The 17,960-nt window shown below is 39.9% G+C and overlaps 1 protein-coding gene across 2 annotated transcripts; it reads right to left on the bottom strand.

The window, feature by feature from the left end:
- ORAI2 (ORAI calcium release-activated calcium modulator 2) lies at positions 1-7,232 on the bottom strand (the record flags this gene model as incomplete). Of its 2 annotated transcripts, none has more annotated exons than XM_083350296.1 (2): positions 1-748; positions 6,963-7,232. In XM_083350296.1, the coding sequence occupies 2 exons, from the start codon at positions 7,230-7,232 to the stop codon at positions 203-205; spliced, it is 816 nt and encodes a 271-aa protein (XP_083206422.1). In that variant the 3' UTR covers positions 1-202. The 2 variants fall into 2 exon arrangements, with proteins under 2 accessions (XP_083206422.1, XP_083206423.1); XM_083350297.1 differs by having other exon boundaries at positions 7,005-7,232.
- Positions 7,233-17,960: the final 10,728 nt, after the last annotated feature.

Genomic DNA, 17,960 nt, shown 5'->3' with positions numbered 1-17,960 from the left:
GCCTTCAATTTTATAAACATGGTTATGTTGGCTGTAGTATGACAAACCAAAGAGAAGTTCATCTGGGCCTCAATGAAAAGCAGCCAAATATTTGTCATCAGAGAAGGATAGGACTCTAAACAGCTTATCAAGCCTTTCTCCTGCTGTTTCTAAAAAACCCCTCAGCTGGACATGAGTGTAGGAACAAAAAGGCATCCATTTGTCACACAACTTGCAAACCCCTGTCATGCCCATCTAGCTGCACTTTCAGTTTGTGAAGCTCTTCAATCTCTCGGTTGTGGCGTTCTGTTTTGTGGCGGACAAGTGACCGGTAGAAATGGATTGTGAAGACAACAAAGATGATCCCCACAGGAACCATAATTATAGTAGAGATGAGGGCTGCATGCCAGCCTGTATGTTGGCTAGTCTTCTGGATAACAGTACTATCATTTCTGAACGTGGAGTCCACCGGCAGAAATTTGATCCAGCATAAGAGGACAACCTCAGCAAGAAAGAGAAGGATGCCCAAAACAGTGGAAAAACCCCATGCCAACTCTATATATACATGCATACGTTCATGGGGAGATTCACTGATGGAGTTCAGGTTATGGATGTTACTCACTGCTTCCACATTAGGCAAGATGCAAGTGCTGATAAGTAGAGCAAAGAGATGGACAGCAACTAAAATGGTGGTACAAGCACTAAAGGCAATCAGCAGCATTTGGGGATACTGGTACTGCATTTCAAGCTGGACTTCAACCATTGCCACCTGCAAAACAACATATTAAGAGGTGACTATTTGCTTGACCTGAAAGACCAGGTTAAGGACAGATCATCATGGAGAAAGCATATCTTACATAGTTGCTAAAAGTCAACACCAATTTAATGGCACATAACCAATCAATCAATTTGAATGGATTTAGGCTGGAGCTCCATTGGAGAAACCAATTACATAAGCGTGTTGCCAGGGTATAAGGGAAGATAATCAAATGAAGAGAAGTCGTCCATTTAATGTTATCTTTTTAAGCACTTATAAACCTAATTGTATTGAAATTTGTTTTAATCCATGACTGTGGTGCTAACATGGTTTTATGTTTTAGGAAAGAAGGTTCGTAAACATGGTTTAGGAAGGAAGGAAATGATGTAGAACAATGGCAGAATTTTTTTGCACTCAAGGGTTGCAATTTTCCCCCCAATCCATATGGTAATGACACAATGATGTCACTAAGCACAGTAAATGGTGGAAGGCCAAAATTTCCTTCCTTCCTTCCTTCCTTCCTTCCTTCCTTCCTTCCTTCCTTCCTTCCTTCTTTCCCCATTTCCCTCAGATTTTGTGAGATGGGCAGCCATATAAATATGATGACACAACTATTTTTATCCTTATTTCTTTTTTAAAATCAAGAAATTATCTTTGCTGCTAAATGTTAGTGCTGTGATATCAGAGTGGCTGGAGAGTCACATAGTTTTTAAGTTGCCACCTCTAATGTAACAGGAATCATGAAAGAGGCTATTTAAGCCATCAAATACAGTTGCAAGAAAAAGTATGTGAACCCTTTGGGATTATGTGGAGTTTTGCATGAATTGGCCATAAAATGCGCTCTAAACGTCATGTAAGTCACAACAATAGAAAAACACAGTCTGCTTAAAATAATACTACACAAACATTAGCTGTTGTCATGTTTTAATTGAACATAAGATGGAAACATTCACAGTGCAGGGTGGAAAAAGTATGTGAACCTTTGGACTTAATAACTGGTTGACCCTTCTTTGGCAGCAATAACCTCAACCAAACGTTTCCTGTAGTTGCAGATCAGACCTGCACAATGATCTGGAGTAATTTTGGACCACTCCTCTTCACAAAACTGTTTCAGTGTAGCAATATTCTTGGGATGTCTGGTGTGAATCGCTCTCTTAAGGTCATGCCACAGCATTTCAATCGGGTTGAGGTCAGGACTCTGACTGGGCCACTCCAGAAGGCGTATTCTGTTCTGTTAAAGCCATTGTTTTGTTGAATTACTTGTATGCTTTGGGTCATTGTCCTGTTGCATCACCCATCCTCTGCAGAGCTTCAGTTGGTGGACAGATGGTCATACGTTTTCCTGCAAAATGTCCTGATAAACTCTGGAATTCATTTTCCCATCAATGACAACAATCCATCCAGGCCCTGAGGGAGCAAAGCAGCCCCAAACCGTGATGCTCCCTCCACCATATTTTACAGTGGGGATGAGGTTTTGATGTTGGTGTGCTGTGCCTTTTTTTCTCCACACATAGTGTTGTGTGTTTTTCCCAAACAACTCAATTTTGGTTTCATCTGTCCACACTATATTTTGCCAGTAGTGCTGTGGAACATCCAGGTGCTCTTTTGCAAACTTCAAATGTGCTGCAATATTTTTTTGGGACAGCAATGGCTTCCTCCGTGGTGTCCTCCCATGTACTCCATTCTTGTTTAATGTTTTCCTTATTGTAGATATGTCAACAAAAATGTTAGCATGTGCCAGAGATTTCTGTAGGTCTTTAGCTGACACTCTAGGATTCTTCTTTACCTCATTAAGCATTATGTGCTGTGCTGTTAGCAGTCATTTTTACAGGACGACCACGCCTAGGGAGAGTAGCAACAGTGCTAAACTTTCTCCATTTGTAGACAGTCTGTCTTACCGTGGACACATGAACATCAAGGCTTTTGGAGATACTTTTGTAATCCTTTCCAGCTTCATGCAAGTCAACAATTCTTGATTGTAGGTCTTCTGAGAGCTCTTTTCTGCGAGGCATGGTTCACATCAGACAGTGCTTCTTCAGACCAGTAAACCCAAAACAGGTGTGTGTTTTTAAAAGGAAGGACGGCTGTCAGCAACACATCCAATATCATCACACTGATTGGAGTCAAGGTTGGCTCACTCCTGGCTCCAATTAGCTCTTGGAGAAGTCATTAGGCTAGGGGTTCACATACTTTTTCCACCCTGCACTGTGAATGTTTCCATCTTATGTTCAATTAAAACATGACAACAGCTAATGTTTGTGTAGTATTATTTTAAGCAGACTGTGTTTTTCTATTGTTGTGACTTACATGACGTTTAGAGCGCATTTTATGGCCAATTCATGCAAAACTCCACGTAATCCCAAAGGGTTCACATACTTTTTCTTGCAACTGTACAACTTGCTGCACACAGGAACCAAGACAAATAAATACAAACAACAATCTTATAGCTTCTGAGCAGCGAAAGACAGCCTAGAATTTATCCTAAATCTACATATATGTCAGGGGTCACCATCCTTTTGGGCACCAGGGACCGGTTCCGTGGGGCTTCGCTTGTTTGTGCAGACTGGTTTCTAACATGCGGACCAGTGCAGGTCCATGGACTGGGGGTTGGGGATCCCTGATCTATGTGACAGTTCTTAAAGTATTTTATAAGTACCTTCCAGCAAAGTCACTGGACATGCATAAAGAATATGTCACTGCATGCTTTGTACTTCTTACCAAAAAGAAAAACGACAAACAGGATGTGGAAGCAATGGAATGGAGAAGTACTGAGCATGCAATAAAAGAAAAATACCCCAAAAGAGAAGCCACCTTCTGGTTGGTGATTCAATTATAAGGGATGTAAATTTAGGAAAGAACACAGAGCTTTCAAAAGAGGTCAGGTGTCTTCCAGGTGCTACTGCCAGTAGGGACAAGAAGCGTATTTTCAAAATAGTCAACAATGCCAGCAAAGACTGTGATGTGGATGCCATTGTACATCTTGGCACTAACGATCTGTCCCAAAACGATGTACTCTCTGTGCAGAATGATTTCCAGAGCTTGGGGCAGGAACTCAGCAGAATAGGCTGTAGGCTCACTTTTTCAGAGGTCTTACCAGTGTATAAGGAGCAAAATGGAAAAGGCCAGCGTATAGCAGAATTTAATATGTGGCTAAAGGAGTGGTGTAAAGGAGAAGGCTTTGGTTATATTAGTCACGATGTCTGTAGCTGGTCCAATGAAAAAATGTACAAAAGAGATGGTCTGCATCCATCCAAGAAAGGGACTGAGTTACTTGACAATAAATTCACAGCTTTTTTAGAGGAATATTTAAACTAAACAACGGGGACAGTGAGTTAATTGATATAGAACATCACTGTCCCCGACAATCTAAGAAAATAGGGGAACTCAGGCACCACACAAGTTATATAGCAAGTAAACACAGGGTCAGTCATAAAGGACTCAAATGTCTATACACCAATGCAAAGAGTATGAACAGCAAGCAGGTTGAACTAGAAATTCAGGTAAATGAGGGCGGATATGATATTGTTGCCATTACGGAAACATGGTGGGACGAAACCCACAAATGGAACACACAGCTAGAGGGATTTAAATTATTTAAAAGAAACAGACTAAACAAAAGAGGAGGTGGAGTTGCTCTATATATAAGAAATAACTTTATCTCTACAGAAATAGAGCACAATGATGAAAACTGTAATGTATTGGGGTCAATATAAAAGGGGGAAAAATGACATTGCCATAGGTGTATACTATAGGCCGCCCAACCAAGCAGAGGAAATAGATGAAATTTTTGCTAGTCAGTTAACTAAGGTATGTAGGAAGCGCATCACAATAGTAATGGGGGACTTTAATTACCCTGATATCAACTGGGAGACAAATTCTGCAGCAAGTGGGAGATCTAACAAATTCCTGACAAACCTAGCAGACAACTTTCTCTCCCAAAAAGTAGAGAAGGGAACTAGGGGATTAGCCATATTGGATTTAATTCTCACTAACAGAGATGAAACGATAGAAAGTGTCGAAGCCACAGGAACCTTGGGGGGAAGTAATCATGCAATATTGGAATTCAACATTATGGAAGCACAAGCAATAGAATACAGCCAATCTAGAGTCTTGGACTTTAAAAGAGCTAATTTCAATAAACTTAGAGAGACCTTGGGAAGAATTCCATGGATGAGAATCCTAAAGGGGAAAACAACTCAAGAAGCTTGGGAAATTTTGAAAAGTGAGATAATAAAGGCCCAGTCTAGCACAATACCAACAAAGAAGAAAAATAACAGCTTTCAAAAGAAACCAGCATGGCTGCATAAAGAACTCTCTGATAAACTGAAAGATAAAAAGGACAAGTATAAGAAGTGGAAAGAGGGGCACATAACTAAGACAGAATATCAGCAAAGATGCCTGCAAAGATGAAGTGACAGAAGCTAAGGCTCAAAATGAACTAAGGCTTCTACATTTAGGCAGGAAAAATCAAACGCACAGGTATAGTATAGGTGGTACCTTGCTCAATAGTAGCAACTGTGAGAGAGATCTCGGAGTCCTAGTGGACAATCACTTAAATATGAGCCAGCAGTGTGCTACAGCTGCCAAAAAAGCCAACACAGTGCTAGGCTGCATTAACAGAGGGATAGAATCAAGATCGCGTGAAGTACTAATACTTTACAATGCCTTGGTAAGGCCACACCTGGAATACTGCATCCAGTTTTGGTCACCACGATGTAAAAAAGATGTCGAGACTCTAGAAAGAGCACAGAGAAGAGCAACAAAGATGATTGGGGGACTGGAGGCTAAAACATAGGGAACGGTTGCTGGAATTGGGTATGTGTAGTTTAACGAAGAGAAGGGTGAGGGGTGACATGATAGCAGTGTTCCAATATCTCAGGGGCTGCCACAAAGAAGAGGGAGTCAAGCTATTCTCCAAAGCACCTGAAAGCAGGACAAGAAGCAACAGATGGAAACTAGTCAAGGAGAGAAGCAACCTAGAACTAAGGAGAAACTTCCTGACAGTTAGAACAATTAACCAGTGGAACAATCTGTCTCCAGAAGTGGTGAATGCTCCAACACTGGAAGTTTTTAAGAAGAGACTGGCCAGCCACTTGTCTGAAATGGTATAGGGATTCCTGCCTGAGCAGGGGGTTGGACTAGATGACCTCCAAGGTCCCTTCCAACTTCTTCTTCTTCTTCTTCTTCTTCTTCTTCTTCTTCTTCTTCTTCTTCTTCTTATTATTATTATTATTATTATTATTATTATTATTATTATTATTATTATTTATTGTAATTCTGCATTTATGCTTACATTGCGAACTTTTAATGCTCCTCTGGATACTTCTAATCATAGGTTAGCTTTGTTACATCTGAGTACAGGTAGTCCTCGACTTTCAACAGTTTGTTTAGTGACCAAAGTTACAACGGCACTGACAAAAGTGACTTAACCCGTTTTTCACACTTACAACTGTTGCAGCATCCCAATGGTCACGTGATCAAATTTCTGATGCTCGGCAAATAACTCATATTTATGATGGTTGAACTGTCCCGGGGTCATGGGATCCCCTTTTGTGACCTTCTGACAAGCAAAGTCAAGGGGGAAGCTATATTCACCTCACAGCTACATTTCTAACTTAACTGCAGTGATTTGCTTAACAGTTGTGGCAGGAAAGGCCATTAAATGGGGCAAATCTCACTTAACAAATGTCTCACTCAGCAACAGAAACTTTGGGCTCAATTATCGTTGTAAGTCAAGGACTACCTGTATTAAAGAACCCAATGTAGACTTCCAGTTCCTGTTTTCCAGTGAGCAGACTGAAGATTCGGAATGCCGAACCCTTCAGCTGAAATTTCTTTTTGTTGGGGACCCTAAGGGGCCAGAACCCACCCTGAAGGAAGGAAATCCCAGAGACTTAGGAGAGACAGAGGTCTCCCCGAACGGTCCAGGAGAAGCCTCCCAAAAACCAACAGAAGAAAAGGCTGGCTAACTTTATGTTCAGCCATAGCTGGTGACAACGGAAGTCGTAAGCTTTTAAAATAAGCGGATTTTAAACAGCATGCTTGAATCTGGGTAAGAATATTGATTTTCTCTATCCTTCCTATTTTCCTGAAGAAGAAAGTCCGAAAAATAAGAGATCTCCGGGGGGGGAAAAAGGAGGGGGATTTTACTCCCTTCTTTTGGTTACCTAAAGAACCCAATGTAGATATCATAGAATTCAGTTCCACGGTCATAGAAGCAAATCACAGATCCGGAAATTGTGATAGTCCAGCAGTTATAAAAACATACCATGGCAAATCCAGAGAGGAGGGCAGAGGTCCGGCTGGAAGCTTTCAACTTGGCTCGACTCAGGTATAATTTCCTCCATGAAAGGGCCTGAACGGAGTGATGATTGGAGGTGACCAGCTCCAGATAACTACGACGGACCCAGTCCCGGTAATCCATGCCCTTGCCAGTGGGCTCAGCACAGCAGGCTGAGGGAGTAGGGTCTACGGGGACATTTAACTCAGAACTCATGATGAAAGTCAAGCTACAGAAATTGTTTAAAAAATCCAACCATTAGCTACTGTTTATAAATAAAATGTAAGCTAGGGTGATCAAACACCTACACAATGATTTAGGCAAGTAGGATTAGCGTTTTTATAATTACTTGATTTACATGTACTAATTTATATATATATACACATATACATTCACTGATTACAACTGATTAAATAAAAGCATTTATTTAAAGAATTCCCAGTCCAATCTGCATAAGTGTACTGATTAATGTATTTTATGCAGCACAAGCATTTCAGTCACAGGAGGCAGAAAAAGCAAAACTAAAAACTCAGGTAATATAGAAAGGAAATATGGAAATGGGGTTCGTATGACCATTACAGGATTAAAATACTTAGGAATGGGCCTAGGCTGGCAAGGAAAAGTCAATCTGAATACCCTGAAATGGCAAGCTTTAAAACCAAATGAAAAGAAACTGCTGACAAAGTATGATAAAAGGAGTACAACTGAATGCACCCCTAATGACCTAAATGAGCAAAGCTGACCAATATGTAGTTTTAAAAACATGTGTGTACCATTAAAACGCTGATGCTTTGAAAAAACAATATTCTGAAAGAAGGCACCACTGATGCCATACATGAATAGGAATTATTAAATAAAATTGAATATAGCCATTGTTCTCAAGGCGATTTCCAGTATTGCTCTTTAACAATACTGTAACATAGTCATTAAGGGATGGGGTGGCTCAGTGGGTTAGGAAGTTGAGCTTGTTGATCAGAAGGTCGGCAGTTTGGCGGGTCGAATCCCGAGTGCCGTGTAACAGAGTGAGCGCCTGTTACTCGTCCCAGCTTCTGCCACCCTAGCAGTTCGAAAGCACATAAAAATGCAAGTAGAAAAATAGGGACCACTATGGTGGGAAGGCAACAGCGTTCCGTGCGCCTTTGGCGTCTAGTCATGCCAGCCACATGACCACGGAGACTGGCTCTTCGGCTTTGAAATGGAGATGAGCACCGGCCCCTAGAGTTGGAAACGACTAGCATGCATGTGCGGGGGAACCTTTACCTTTACCTTAACATAGTCATTCTACCCTCTTTGGAATTAAAATTAGTTAAAATGATGCAACAAAACATTGTTTACAGCTGTTTAAAGCCCTGGAAAGAAAAATGAAAATAAAAGGTGAAATTGCACAAGTTAGTTGACAGAAAATGAAATAATAGAAAAAGAGCATAAGTATATAGTAATTAGGCTAGCTGAATAGCATCTAGGTAGTCCTCGACTTACAACAGTTCGTTTACAGTTTGAAGTTACAACGACACTGAAAAAAGTGATTTATGACCATTTTTCACACTTATGACTTTTGCAGCCGCCTCATAGTCATGTGATTTACATTCGGATGCTTGACAACTGGCTCACGTTTATGATGATTGCAATGTCCCAGAGTCCCTTTTGTGACCTTCTGTCAAGCAAAGTCAATGGGGAAGCCAAATTCACTTAACACCTATGTTATTAATTTAACAACTGCAGTGATTCACTTAACAAATGTGGCAGGAAATGTTGTGAAATGGGGCAAAACTCACAACATTTTTTTCACTTAAACATAAATTTTGGGCTCAATTGTGGTTGTAAGTTGAGGACTACCTATATTTACATACAAATATAAAGCACCTAGGACAAAATTGGAAAAAAATGGGAGACAAACATTTTTTCACTTTTCAACTTTACCTCTATTTTTAAATCAGAGTATACAACAATGCCTATTACATTCAGCAAGGATTGATATAGGAAAATGTACATTTTGTGCCTTGGTTCCTCTCCACGTTCTTTAGCTTCTTTCCCAGAAAATAGTGCTTGTTGAAGCTGCTTCTTAATTTTTTGTGTTTGTGTGATTTCATACAATACTTATTTCTTCTGTTTTAAAATTTACCTTTTGGCTAGTCTACCTCATCTAAACAAGCATAAAAGGTGATATATTTGCAGTTTCATTGGCATCAAACAATAGTATATTGAAGTAAATTGAAACAATACGCTCATAATTATTGCCTTCAACTACATTTTTCACTACTAAGCACAAAATTTGGTTTATGGCTAAATCAATATATAATGCATTTTGTAAAATAATAGCGTTAACTTCATATTTGTAAAAAGTGCTTAAAAGCAAGCACTGTAATATTTCAAGCTTTTCCACCAGAATTTCCTGAAATTTTACTTTTGTATGTGTGTGTAAGAAAAACCAAACCAATAATAGAAAATGGAAGTCTGAGAAGAAAGTAAAGGATAAAAGATAAACTCTTCTTCAGAAATGAAAAGATATTTCTGGCTGACAGAGAGAAAAAAGGCAAAAGTGACAATTTAGAGCATAACACAAATCCTGTACCTTTTATTTCAGGTAGTAATCCAGCATAATAAATGATAATCTTCATTTAATTAATTAATCAAGTTCTCCATTAAGCTATAGTACCCAGTTTGTCACATCCACCTGAAGTAATCTGAGATACACAGTGCCACCACATTATTGTAGAGTTTCTAAGAGGCTTGGAAAGTCGAGATGATTAACTATTGGCTCAATTTAGGCTTCACAGGAAATATGCCACAGACAATTCGTAATTTTTTCAGAATTACAGGATGGGACATTCCCATCAATGGAAATTCCTGCCTCCTTCTATCTCCTGCCTGCTGGGATTTCCCCCACCCACTTGGAGCTTAGTGTTTTGGCACCTTGCCCCCATTCCCCACAGATGTGCCAAGGGTCAGGTTAGTGGTCTTTTGTGATTTTAATTTGTCTCTCTCCATGAAAAGAAATCACAGTAGAAAAGGATGGGGGCCCAGCTGTTGCTGCTTTTTCCGCCCTGCAGTAGGAATGAAGTCAGGAAATGAGAAGAATAGCAAAGCAGTTATGGGAGGGATGAACCCAATGCCTGTGTGGATCCATCTTTGTCTCTTAAACAACATTTTCTGCAGATAACACCAAAAGAATCAGATGGTATACAAGTTTATTAAATAATAATTAGAACAGAAGATGAATTCTAATGCAGCAAACCAAATATGCTTCTAGACAAGTATCCGACTGTCCACCGCAGCTCTCCAGATAGTCTTAGGAAGTCCAAAATCGATTGCTTTCCCTCCCCAATAGAATAGAATAGAATAGAATAGAATAGAATAGAATAGAATAGAATAGAATAGAATAGAATAGAATAGAATAGAATAGAATAGAATAGAATAGAATAGAATAGAATAGAATTCTGGAAGGGACCTGGAGGTCTTCTAGTCCAGCCCTCTGCTCAAGCAGGAGAATCTATACCATCTCAGACAGGTGATTGTCTACTCTCTTTTTAAAAATTTCCAGTGATGGAACGCCCATGATTTCTGCGGGTAAGCTGTTCCACTGGTTGATTGTCCTCACTGTCAGGAAGTTTCTCCTTAATTCCAGGTTGATCAGTTTCCAACCATTGTTTCTCGTCCTTCACTCTGGGGCTCTGGTGAACAACCTGGCCCCCTCTGCCTTGTGGCAGCCCCTCAAATAATGGAATACTGCTTGCTATCATATCTCCCCTATTTCTTCTTTTCTTTAGACTAGTCAAACCATAGCCGTTCTTCGTGTGTTTTGGTCTCCAGCCCTTTGATCATCTTAGTTGCTCTTCTCTGAATTTTTTCCAAGCTCTCTACAGCCATTTGTCTGAAATGGTACAGGGTTTCCTGCCTGAGCAGGGGGTTGGACTAGATGACCTCCAAGGTCCCTTCCACCACCACCACCACCACATCATCATCATCATTATGTCATCATCATCTTTTTTGTGATATGGTGACCAAAATTGGCTGCAGTATTTGAGGTGTGGTCTTACTAGGGCTTTATAAAGCAGTACTAAGACTTGGCGTGTTCTTGATTCTATGCCTCTGTTTATACAACCCAGGACTGTACACAACAACTAGTATTCAGTCTTTAAACATGGATTAGATGATCTCCATGGTCCCTTCCAACTCGATGCTTCTATGAAACACTTACCGGTAGCTATCATAAAGTACAATTTATCAATCTCTATCTTGTCCTTCTTTAAAACTTTGTCAAAGTAAAAGATTCCAATGTTTTAGTATTTTTAACATTTTCCCTGAAGGAAACTCTTACAGTAGATCATTTGCACTGCCATTTTAGTATATCTGTAGAGGTAGTCTTCAACTTACAATCATTGGTTTAGTGACCTTTTGAAGTTACAGTGGCACTGAAAAAGTGACTTATGACTGTTTTTCACTTTTACAACTGTTACAGCATCCCCACGGTCATGTCATCAAAATTCAGGCACTTGGCAACTGGCATGCATTTATGATAGTTGCACTGTCCCAGGGTTGTGTGATTAGCCTATGCAACCCTCTCAGCCGGCTTCTGACAAGCAAAGTCAATGGAGGGAGCCAGATTCATTTAACAACTGTATGATTCACTTAACAACTGCAGTGATTCATTTAACGGCTGTGGCAAAAAGGTCATAAAATGGGGCTCAACTCACTTAACAATTGCCTTACTTAACAGAAATTTTGGGCTCAACTGTGGTCATAAGTCAAGGACTATCTGTAGTTCCAATAGATATTTTGAGAACATGGAATCCAAACTTTGGTGACTAGACTTCCAAAGTAATGGGAGATTACAGTTTCCCCAAGATTTTATGGTTAAATGAAGCATGTTTTCTTATCTGGTTTTAGTGGTCAGATCCACCAATGGTCATGATCTAGCACAGAAGCCAAAAAAAGCAGCAACTATTCTGCTCAGAACCTGGCAATCTCTCTTAACTTCCCTGGCTATCTTACTTTTAATCTGATTCTTAACAGCTGTGTCTTGTTCCTTCTCAACCATACCCTTTTTTCTTTTATGGTTTCTGAGTCACACAGAGCAGCCAAACACACTCACATTTTGCAAGCCCTACAGGATATAAACGCGGCTCTGAGTGAAATTATGCACTGTTGCATAATTTACCCTGAAAACAAAAAGTGAGGCAGAAAAGATACATAAAAGAGAAACAGAGACAGCTTAATAAAACCTTAGATTCCTGGCTAAATCTCTCCAGCACTGTTCTTCTTCTTCCTCTTCATTTTACTCGTCACTTAGCAATATGATTCTGGAACAAAGACTATTGATCTCTACCCATGGACATCTTGCATCACTCTGTACTGTTGAATATTTTAAAATGTGAAGTTTGGTTGTAAATATATCAATATTTGACCTAAGGATTCTAAATCAGTAATCTGCAAAGAAAGCAGAGGTTGTGTATTCAGTCACAGGCCACTTATACAGTCTTAGGCCATGCATTCATTTATTCACCCGAAGAAAATTTAAATATTTCACCCAAATAAACCATGTTGTTGGATCCATTTATACTGTCAGAAATCAATCAAATGGGATGTCGGCAATTTTTGTTTTAGGAAATTTTATTCCAGTGAATGTACTTGGTATTTGACCACATCTGGATCCAACAGACAATAAAGACAATAATGTCAAATGCTAATATAAAACAGATCCTTGAAGCACCCAAAAAGCTGGCTCGGAGCGAGCCTCATTGCAAGCCATTTTTTTACTGGTTGATTTGGAGCTTACCTGCTATACTACCCAAGCCACAATTCTGAGTGTGTATCACACCATTCAAGCAACAAGTGACTGATCTGCCATGATCTTCTGGCAATTTGCAAGGCTGCAAACACAGTTTCTAGGTCACTTATATACTCTGCTGACTATGGTTCTGCATCTTGCTGTTGTGTCACTTTTTCTTCTCATTTTAAACAGAGAGAAATGGAAATCAGCCACAAGGACTGCCTACATTTTACAGCCATGCTCACACAGATTACACAACTAGATCTATTAAAGGCCTGGTATTTGCATTTGCCCAAAACATGGCTTAGTATATAGGGAAAGCCTGGTTGGTTTAGTTGAAGATTCAAAGAATTGAGCTACAATAATCTGGAAAATTCAATAGCTCCCTGTTAGAATATAAGCAGTAGCTGCCAACATCAAAGTTAGAAGTTGATGGACCAGATAGGAAGAAATTGATGTGGATAACATAACAATGTAAGCATTTTCATTCCCAAAAAGATAGTTTAATAAACTGGGAACCACAACAGAAATAGACTGGGTGGCTTACAATTCTAAAATTCTAAAACAATTAAATAAAAAACATTTAAAACAATAAATATCCACAAAAGGAATAAACAGCAGCTGTGAACTAATAATAAAGTCATATAACAGGGCCCTTAATGCTTTCTGAGCCTCAGTCCCTGGTACATAGCCAGGTTTTTAAAACTTTGGGAAAAAACAACAGGGTTGGGACCACACTAATTGCCGAAGGGAGAATATTCCATTAGGTAGGGGCTGCAGCAGAAAAAACCCAACTTCTAGTTTCTACCAGTCAACGCTCTGGCTGACAGGATCTGCAGCATGCCCAATCTATTGGACTGAACAGGTAGAATTCTTGGAAAAAAGACAGTTGTCTAAGTAACCTGTCAATGTTGGTTACAGATTCCTGTCTCCAACATCAGTCTTATTCCAATGTCTTCATAGGATGCTTCAGATGTGCAGGATTATTTTTGTTTTGACCCAGTTCATTTATTCAAATGAGGTAACTAGTCCACGATTTACATAGCTGGACTGCAAATAACTGGCCATTAGCTGACCAAGAAAAGAATTTTGCATCATTTTGCCACCATCTTGTACCCCCATTGAAAAATTGTAATTCCATATCCCTCCATTCAAAGAAATATGTTTATTCTAGGGTCTCACTCCTGAGAATATTGTGGACAGTCCAGAAAAGAAACCAATGGATCATCAACCACATCAACCCAGTGTTCTTATTTAAGGCATAAATGTGTCCTGGTTTGGACACATTATGTGAAGTGCCAGCTCTCTGGAGAAGGCTCTGAGGTTGGGAAAGGTGCAAGGAAAGAGAATAAGAAAACAACCCAGCAGCAATGGTGATGAGTGCACCATTGGGAGACTTGAAAGACCAGGTTAGGAATGACTCATAGAGAAAATCTATCTAGGTGGTCACCAGGAGTCACCATGGATAATGGCACATAATCAATCAATCTCAAACAGAACACTTTTTCCTTGCTAGAAATATACCAGTCAATATACTGCCCACACATAGCTATGGAAATTACTCCACTACACAGATGCAAATAATCAAGTGACAAATAAATTTTAATTTAATTTAATTTAATAATATTTCTATACCGCCCTTCTCCCGAAGGACTCAGGGCGGTGAACAGGGCAAGAATAAAAATACAAAATTACAAAAGTTAAAACAAGATTAAATAAATGCCCATATTAAAATACATCTTAAAAAACCCAGTAAAAACAATAACAAACCCCCCCAATCCCCTCATCAGGCCAGGCCAGCTTGTGTTTCCATCTTTCCCTGGTGGAGTTATTGTGATTAATGTTACCTTCTGCTTTTAGCTACCCCTCCTTGTGTTGTAAATTCTTGCATTGGACTCCTTATCCTGTCAATACCAGAGCACTTCTGGGTGGGGCATCTTGCTGTGTGTGCAGACGTTCTCACAACATGCTGATTTCATGCAGAGAATATAATATGCCGTACAACTTAATGTTCAGGTTTGCTAAGTCTATACTGACTTGCCTAGGAGTATATCTCAAAAGGCTATTTTCTCACTTTTATGCCATCCACAGGCCAGCAAATAAGAAAACGAAATGAAAGAGAGAGAAAGAATATTTAATGCAATGCTTAGAAGCACACATTGAAGTTGAATTGGAAGATTAATAATACATACTGAGCAAAAGGTATAGAAAAAGCATGCACAGACACACATATACATATTCCATACATATCCCTACCGAAAAATATATTCTTTTCCATTAAAACTCCAGCACCTTTCCCCAATCTGGATTGGATAGTCACTCCATTCTCCCTCAGCAGCTAATATCACCCAACATATTTTATCAGAAGCCTTTTGGGGAGCTGATCCAGCTAAAACAAGATTTTTAGAGATTTCAGCAGAGAATATCTGAGTATCTCAACCTGAGTATTGAACACTTACCTATTGAAATCCATACTTCTCAAATGGAGCTCTCATCTGCATTGTGTTGGGCTGATCTTCTGAGACGTTCCAGGCACACGCTTGTGCAAACCCTACATACCATGAAGAGTGGGGCTCCTGTTCTTCTAGCTTTTAAAAGGTACTCAATCTAGATACTTCCTGCGACAGGGAGCTGCTTCTTTGTCCATTTTTGATGCTGTCCTTCAGCTGGTTCCTTTAATGCACATGCTGAGTACTCTTTAACATTCCCCACTCAATATTGCTTCCTCATTGCCTATTTCAGATAGTAAACTCTTAGCACATATGGACCGCTCCTTTTGCCTATAAAACTCTATTCATATGTATAGGTATATAGCAGGGGTAGGCAACCTCGGCTCTTTTATGATTCATGGACTTCAACTCATAGCTGGCTGAGGAATTCTGGGAGTTGAAGTCCATGAGTCATAAAAGAGCCGAGGTTGCCTACCCCTGGTATATAGTAATGTAGTCTTAGAGATTAGATAAACCAAAACAGAAGGTTACAATCTTACAGTAAACTCCTACCTGGAAGTAAATGGCAGTGTGTTGGCAATAAGCCAGCACTCTGTCAAATTCAAACCCATTTCTTCCCATAGGGCTGCAAAAGAATTTGATCTGAATCCTTCAAAACACACAATCAGTACTGGAATGCCGCCTCAAAATACACAAACTGTATTCCTCTACTCCTGCAAACATATAGTATATATTTAAGATTTTGGGGAGTAGAATGGCTCTATAGACTTAGGAAAGCTAAGGGTTGAAAGGTGATCATTAGTGATCATCTAGTCCAGGGGTAGGCAACCTCGGCTCTTTTATGACTCATGGACTTCAACTCCCAGAATTCCTGAGCCAGGCATAGCTGGCTCAGGAATTCTGGGAGTTGAAGTCCATGAATCATAAAAGAGCCGAGGTTACCTACCCTTGATCTAGTCCAACCCTCTGCCTAATGCAGGAACCCGCAGAAATAATGCTACAGTATAACTCCCCCCCCCATCTTTTAAAGAGCTATAGCTGTATTTGCGCAAAATATTAAGCTTGGTTAGCCTTAACTTTTGTTAAGTTCCCTGTACTTTAGCATGTTCTTAATAGCAGATTAAGAATATTGTAGAAATGCCTTTACTTATTAAAAAAAATTGTGGGTGAAATTACTTGAAAAGTATTCCCAGAAAATAAAGTGATGTTTATGTAGATCCTTGCAGGCAAGGCAGTTTATAAAAAAAATAATCTTATGGTAGTTTATTATCAATTATTATTTGTTGGCATTACAGTAGAAATACTGTTACTTGCAGGAAGACCTCTGGATACAAGTTTACAATTGAGATTTTATGACTCTGTTTGCAAAATAGGGTTCCTAGGTTAACTTCTTTCCAGACAACACACTAAACACAAGTGGGTTCTGGGTTCGCAGCACCCACTAAGCCACGAAACAAAGGAGCAGGCTTAAGGCTAATCAAGTTAAGCATATTTTGCCATCTGCCAAGTCTTTACTTCAGCTGCTTAAACGTGTCCAGCGAACAGGACCTCGGCGCCAAGGGGAGGCAGGTCTTCTGAATCCTCCCACGCCTTGCCAAGCCTCACTTTTTGCATCGTGGCGGACAGAGTCTACCATCCGCTCTTACCTATTTTTTTTATGCATTTATGAATATGCGAATATGCAAAGTAGGCACCCACCTCCACCAGCCCTCCCGCCGACTTACCCCATGGACGATGGGCGGCGGCGGCGGCAGCTGCAGGAACGCCAGTGCCGTCGCCTGCGGTGCTGCCAAGGCAACGCCAAGGCCTTGTCACGTGACCTCACGATAGTAGCAAACATGTGACGAAGGGACCGCTGGCTTTTCTTTCTCCGTCTGACTTTCTCCCGCTGGACCGTTTCGGGGGACTGAGATGGCGGAGGTGCCCCCGCGCTCTGCCGCATTGCAAATATTTCCTTTTAACTGGGAAAGGAGTTCGTTTTGAGCCGGTTCTTTTTCCCAGCTGGACCTGAATATTTTTGAGTTTTTCAGAAATATTTTATTAGCTTATAGTATAAAATGCAAAAGCAAACATTTTGAGTTTTTCGAGTTATCTGTCCCTTTTCTCAGTGAACAGACTGGCACTTCCTCACTGCCTTAACCAGCAGATCCTCCATCCCTTTTTCTCAGAAAAGTAGGGGTTTGCCACTTGCTTTCTAAGGAAATGTGCTTATATTAATCTGAGTATGTGGAGAATGCGTCTCCTTTTGAATTTAGAATATTTTTTTTGACTATCTAAAATTAGCCAAGGAACAATAACATTCTCTCCCCTAACTAATCAGTCAAGATTTATTTAATCCAGTTTCAACACCAAGTCTTATTTTTCTGGAGCTTGGCACAGCTATTCTAAAATTGGCATGAATTGGTCCCCAAAGATCTCTGGTCCCAAGTAATACCATTTATTTTGCTTTTCCCCAGAACCTGTCCCTAAAGGTTTATAGCTTATTCTGTCTCTAAGGAACCCATTTCTGGCTTGAACAGATTTATTTACATACAAACTATATTCAACATTCATTTTCGGCATGGTTGGCTTATAAACTGAGGGCTGCAGAAAGGCATTTGATTTCTCTCTTCATAGAGCTGAAAGGATTAACTTCCTGGTAACCAGTTTCTACATCAACACCCTTCTATATATTTGAGTCACAAAATAATTTCATCAGACAGGAATCAGTTATATACTAGGATG

Source organism: Vipera ursinii, assembly GCF_947247035.1.
Source record: "Vipera ursinii genome assembly, chromosome: 1".
In the NCBI taxonomy this organism is placed as follows: Eukaryota; Metazoa; Chordata; class Lepidosauria; order Squamata; family Viperidae; genus Vipera; species Vipera ursinii.
This window is presented reverse-complemented; position numbering and strand designations above follow the sequence as displayed.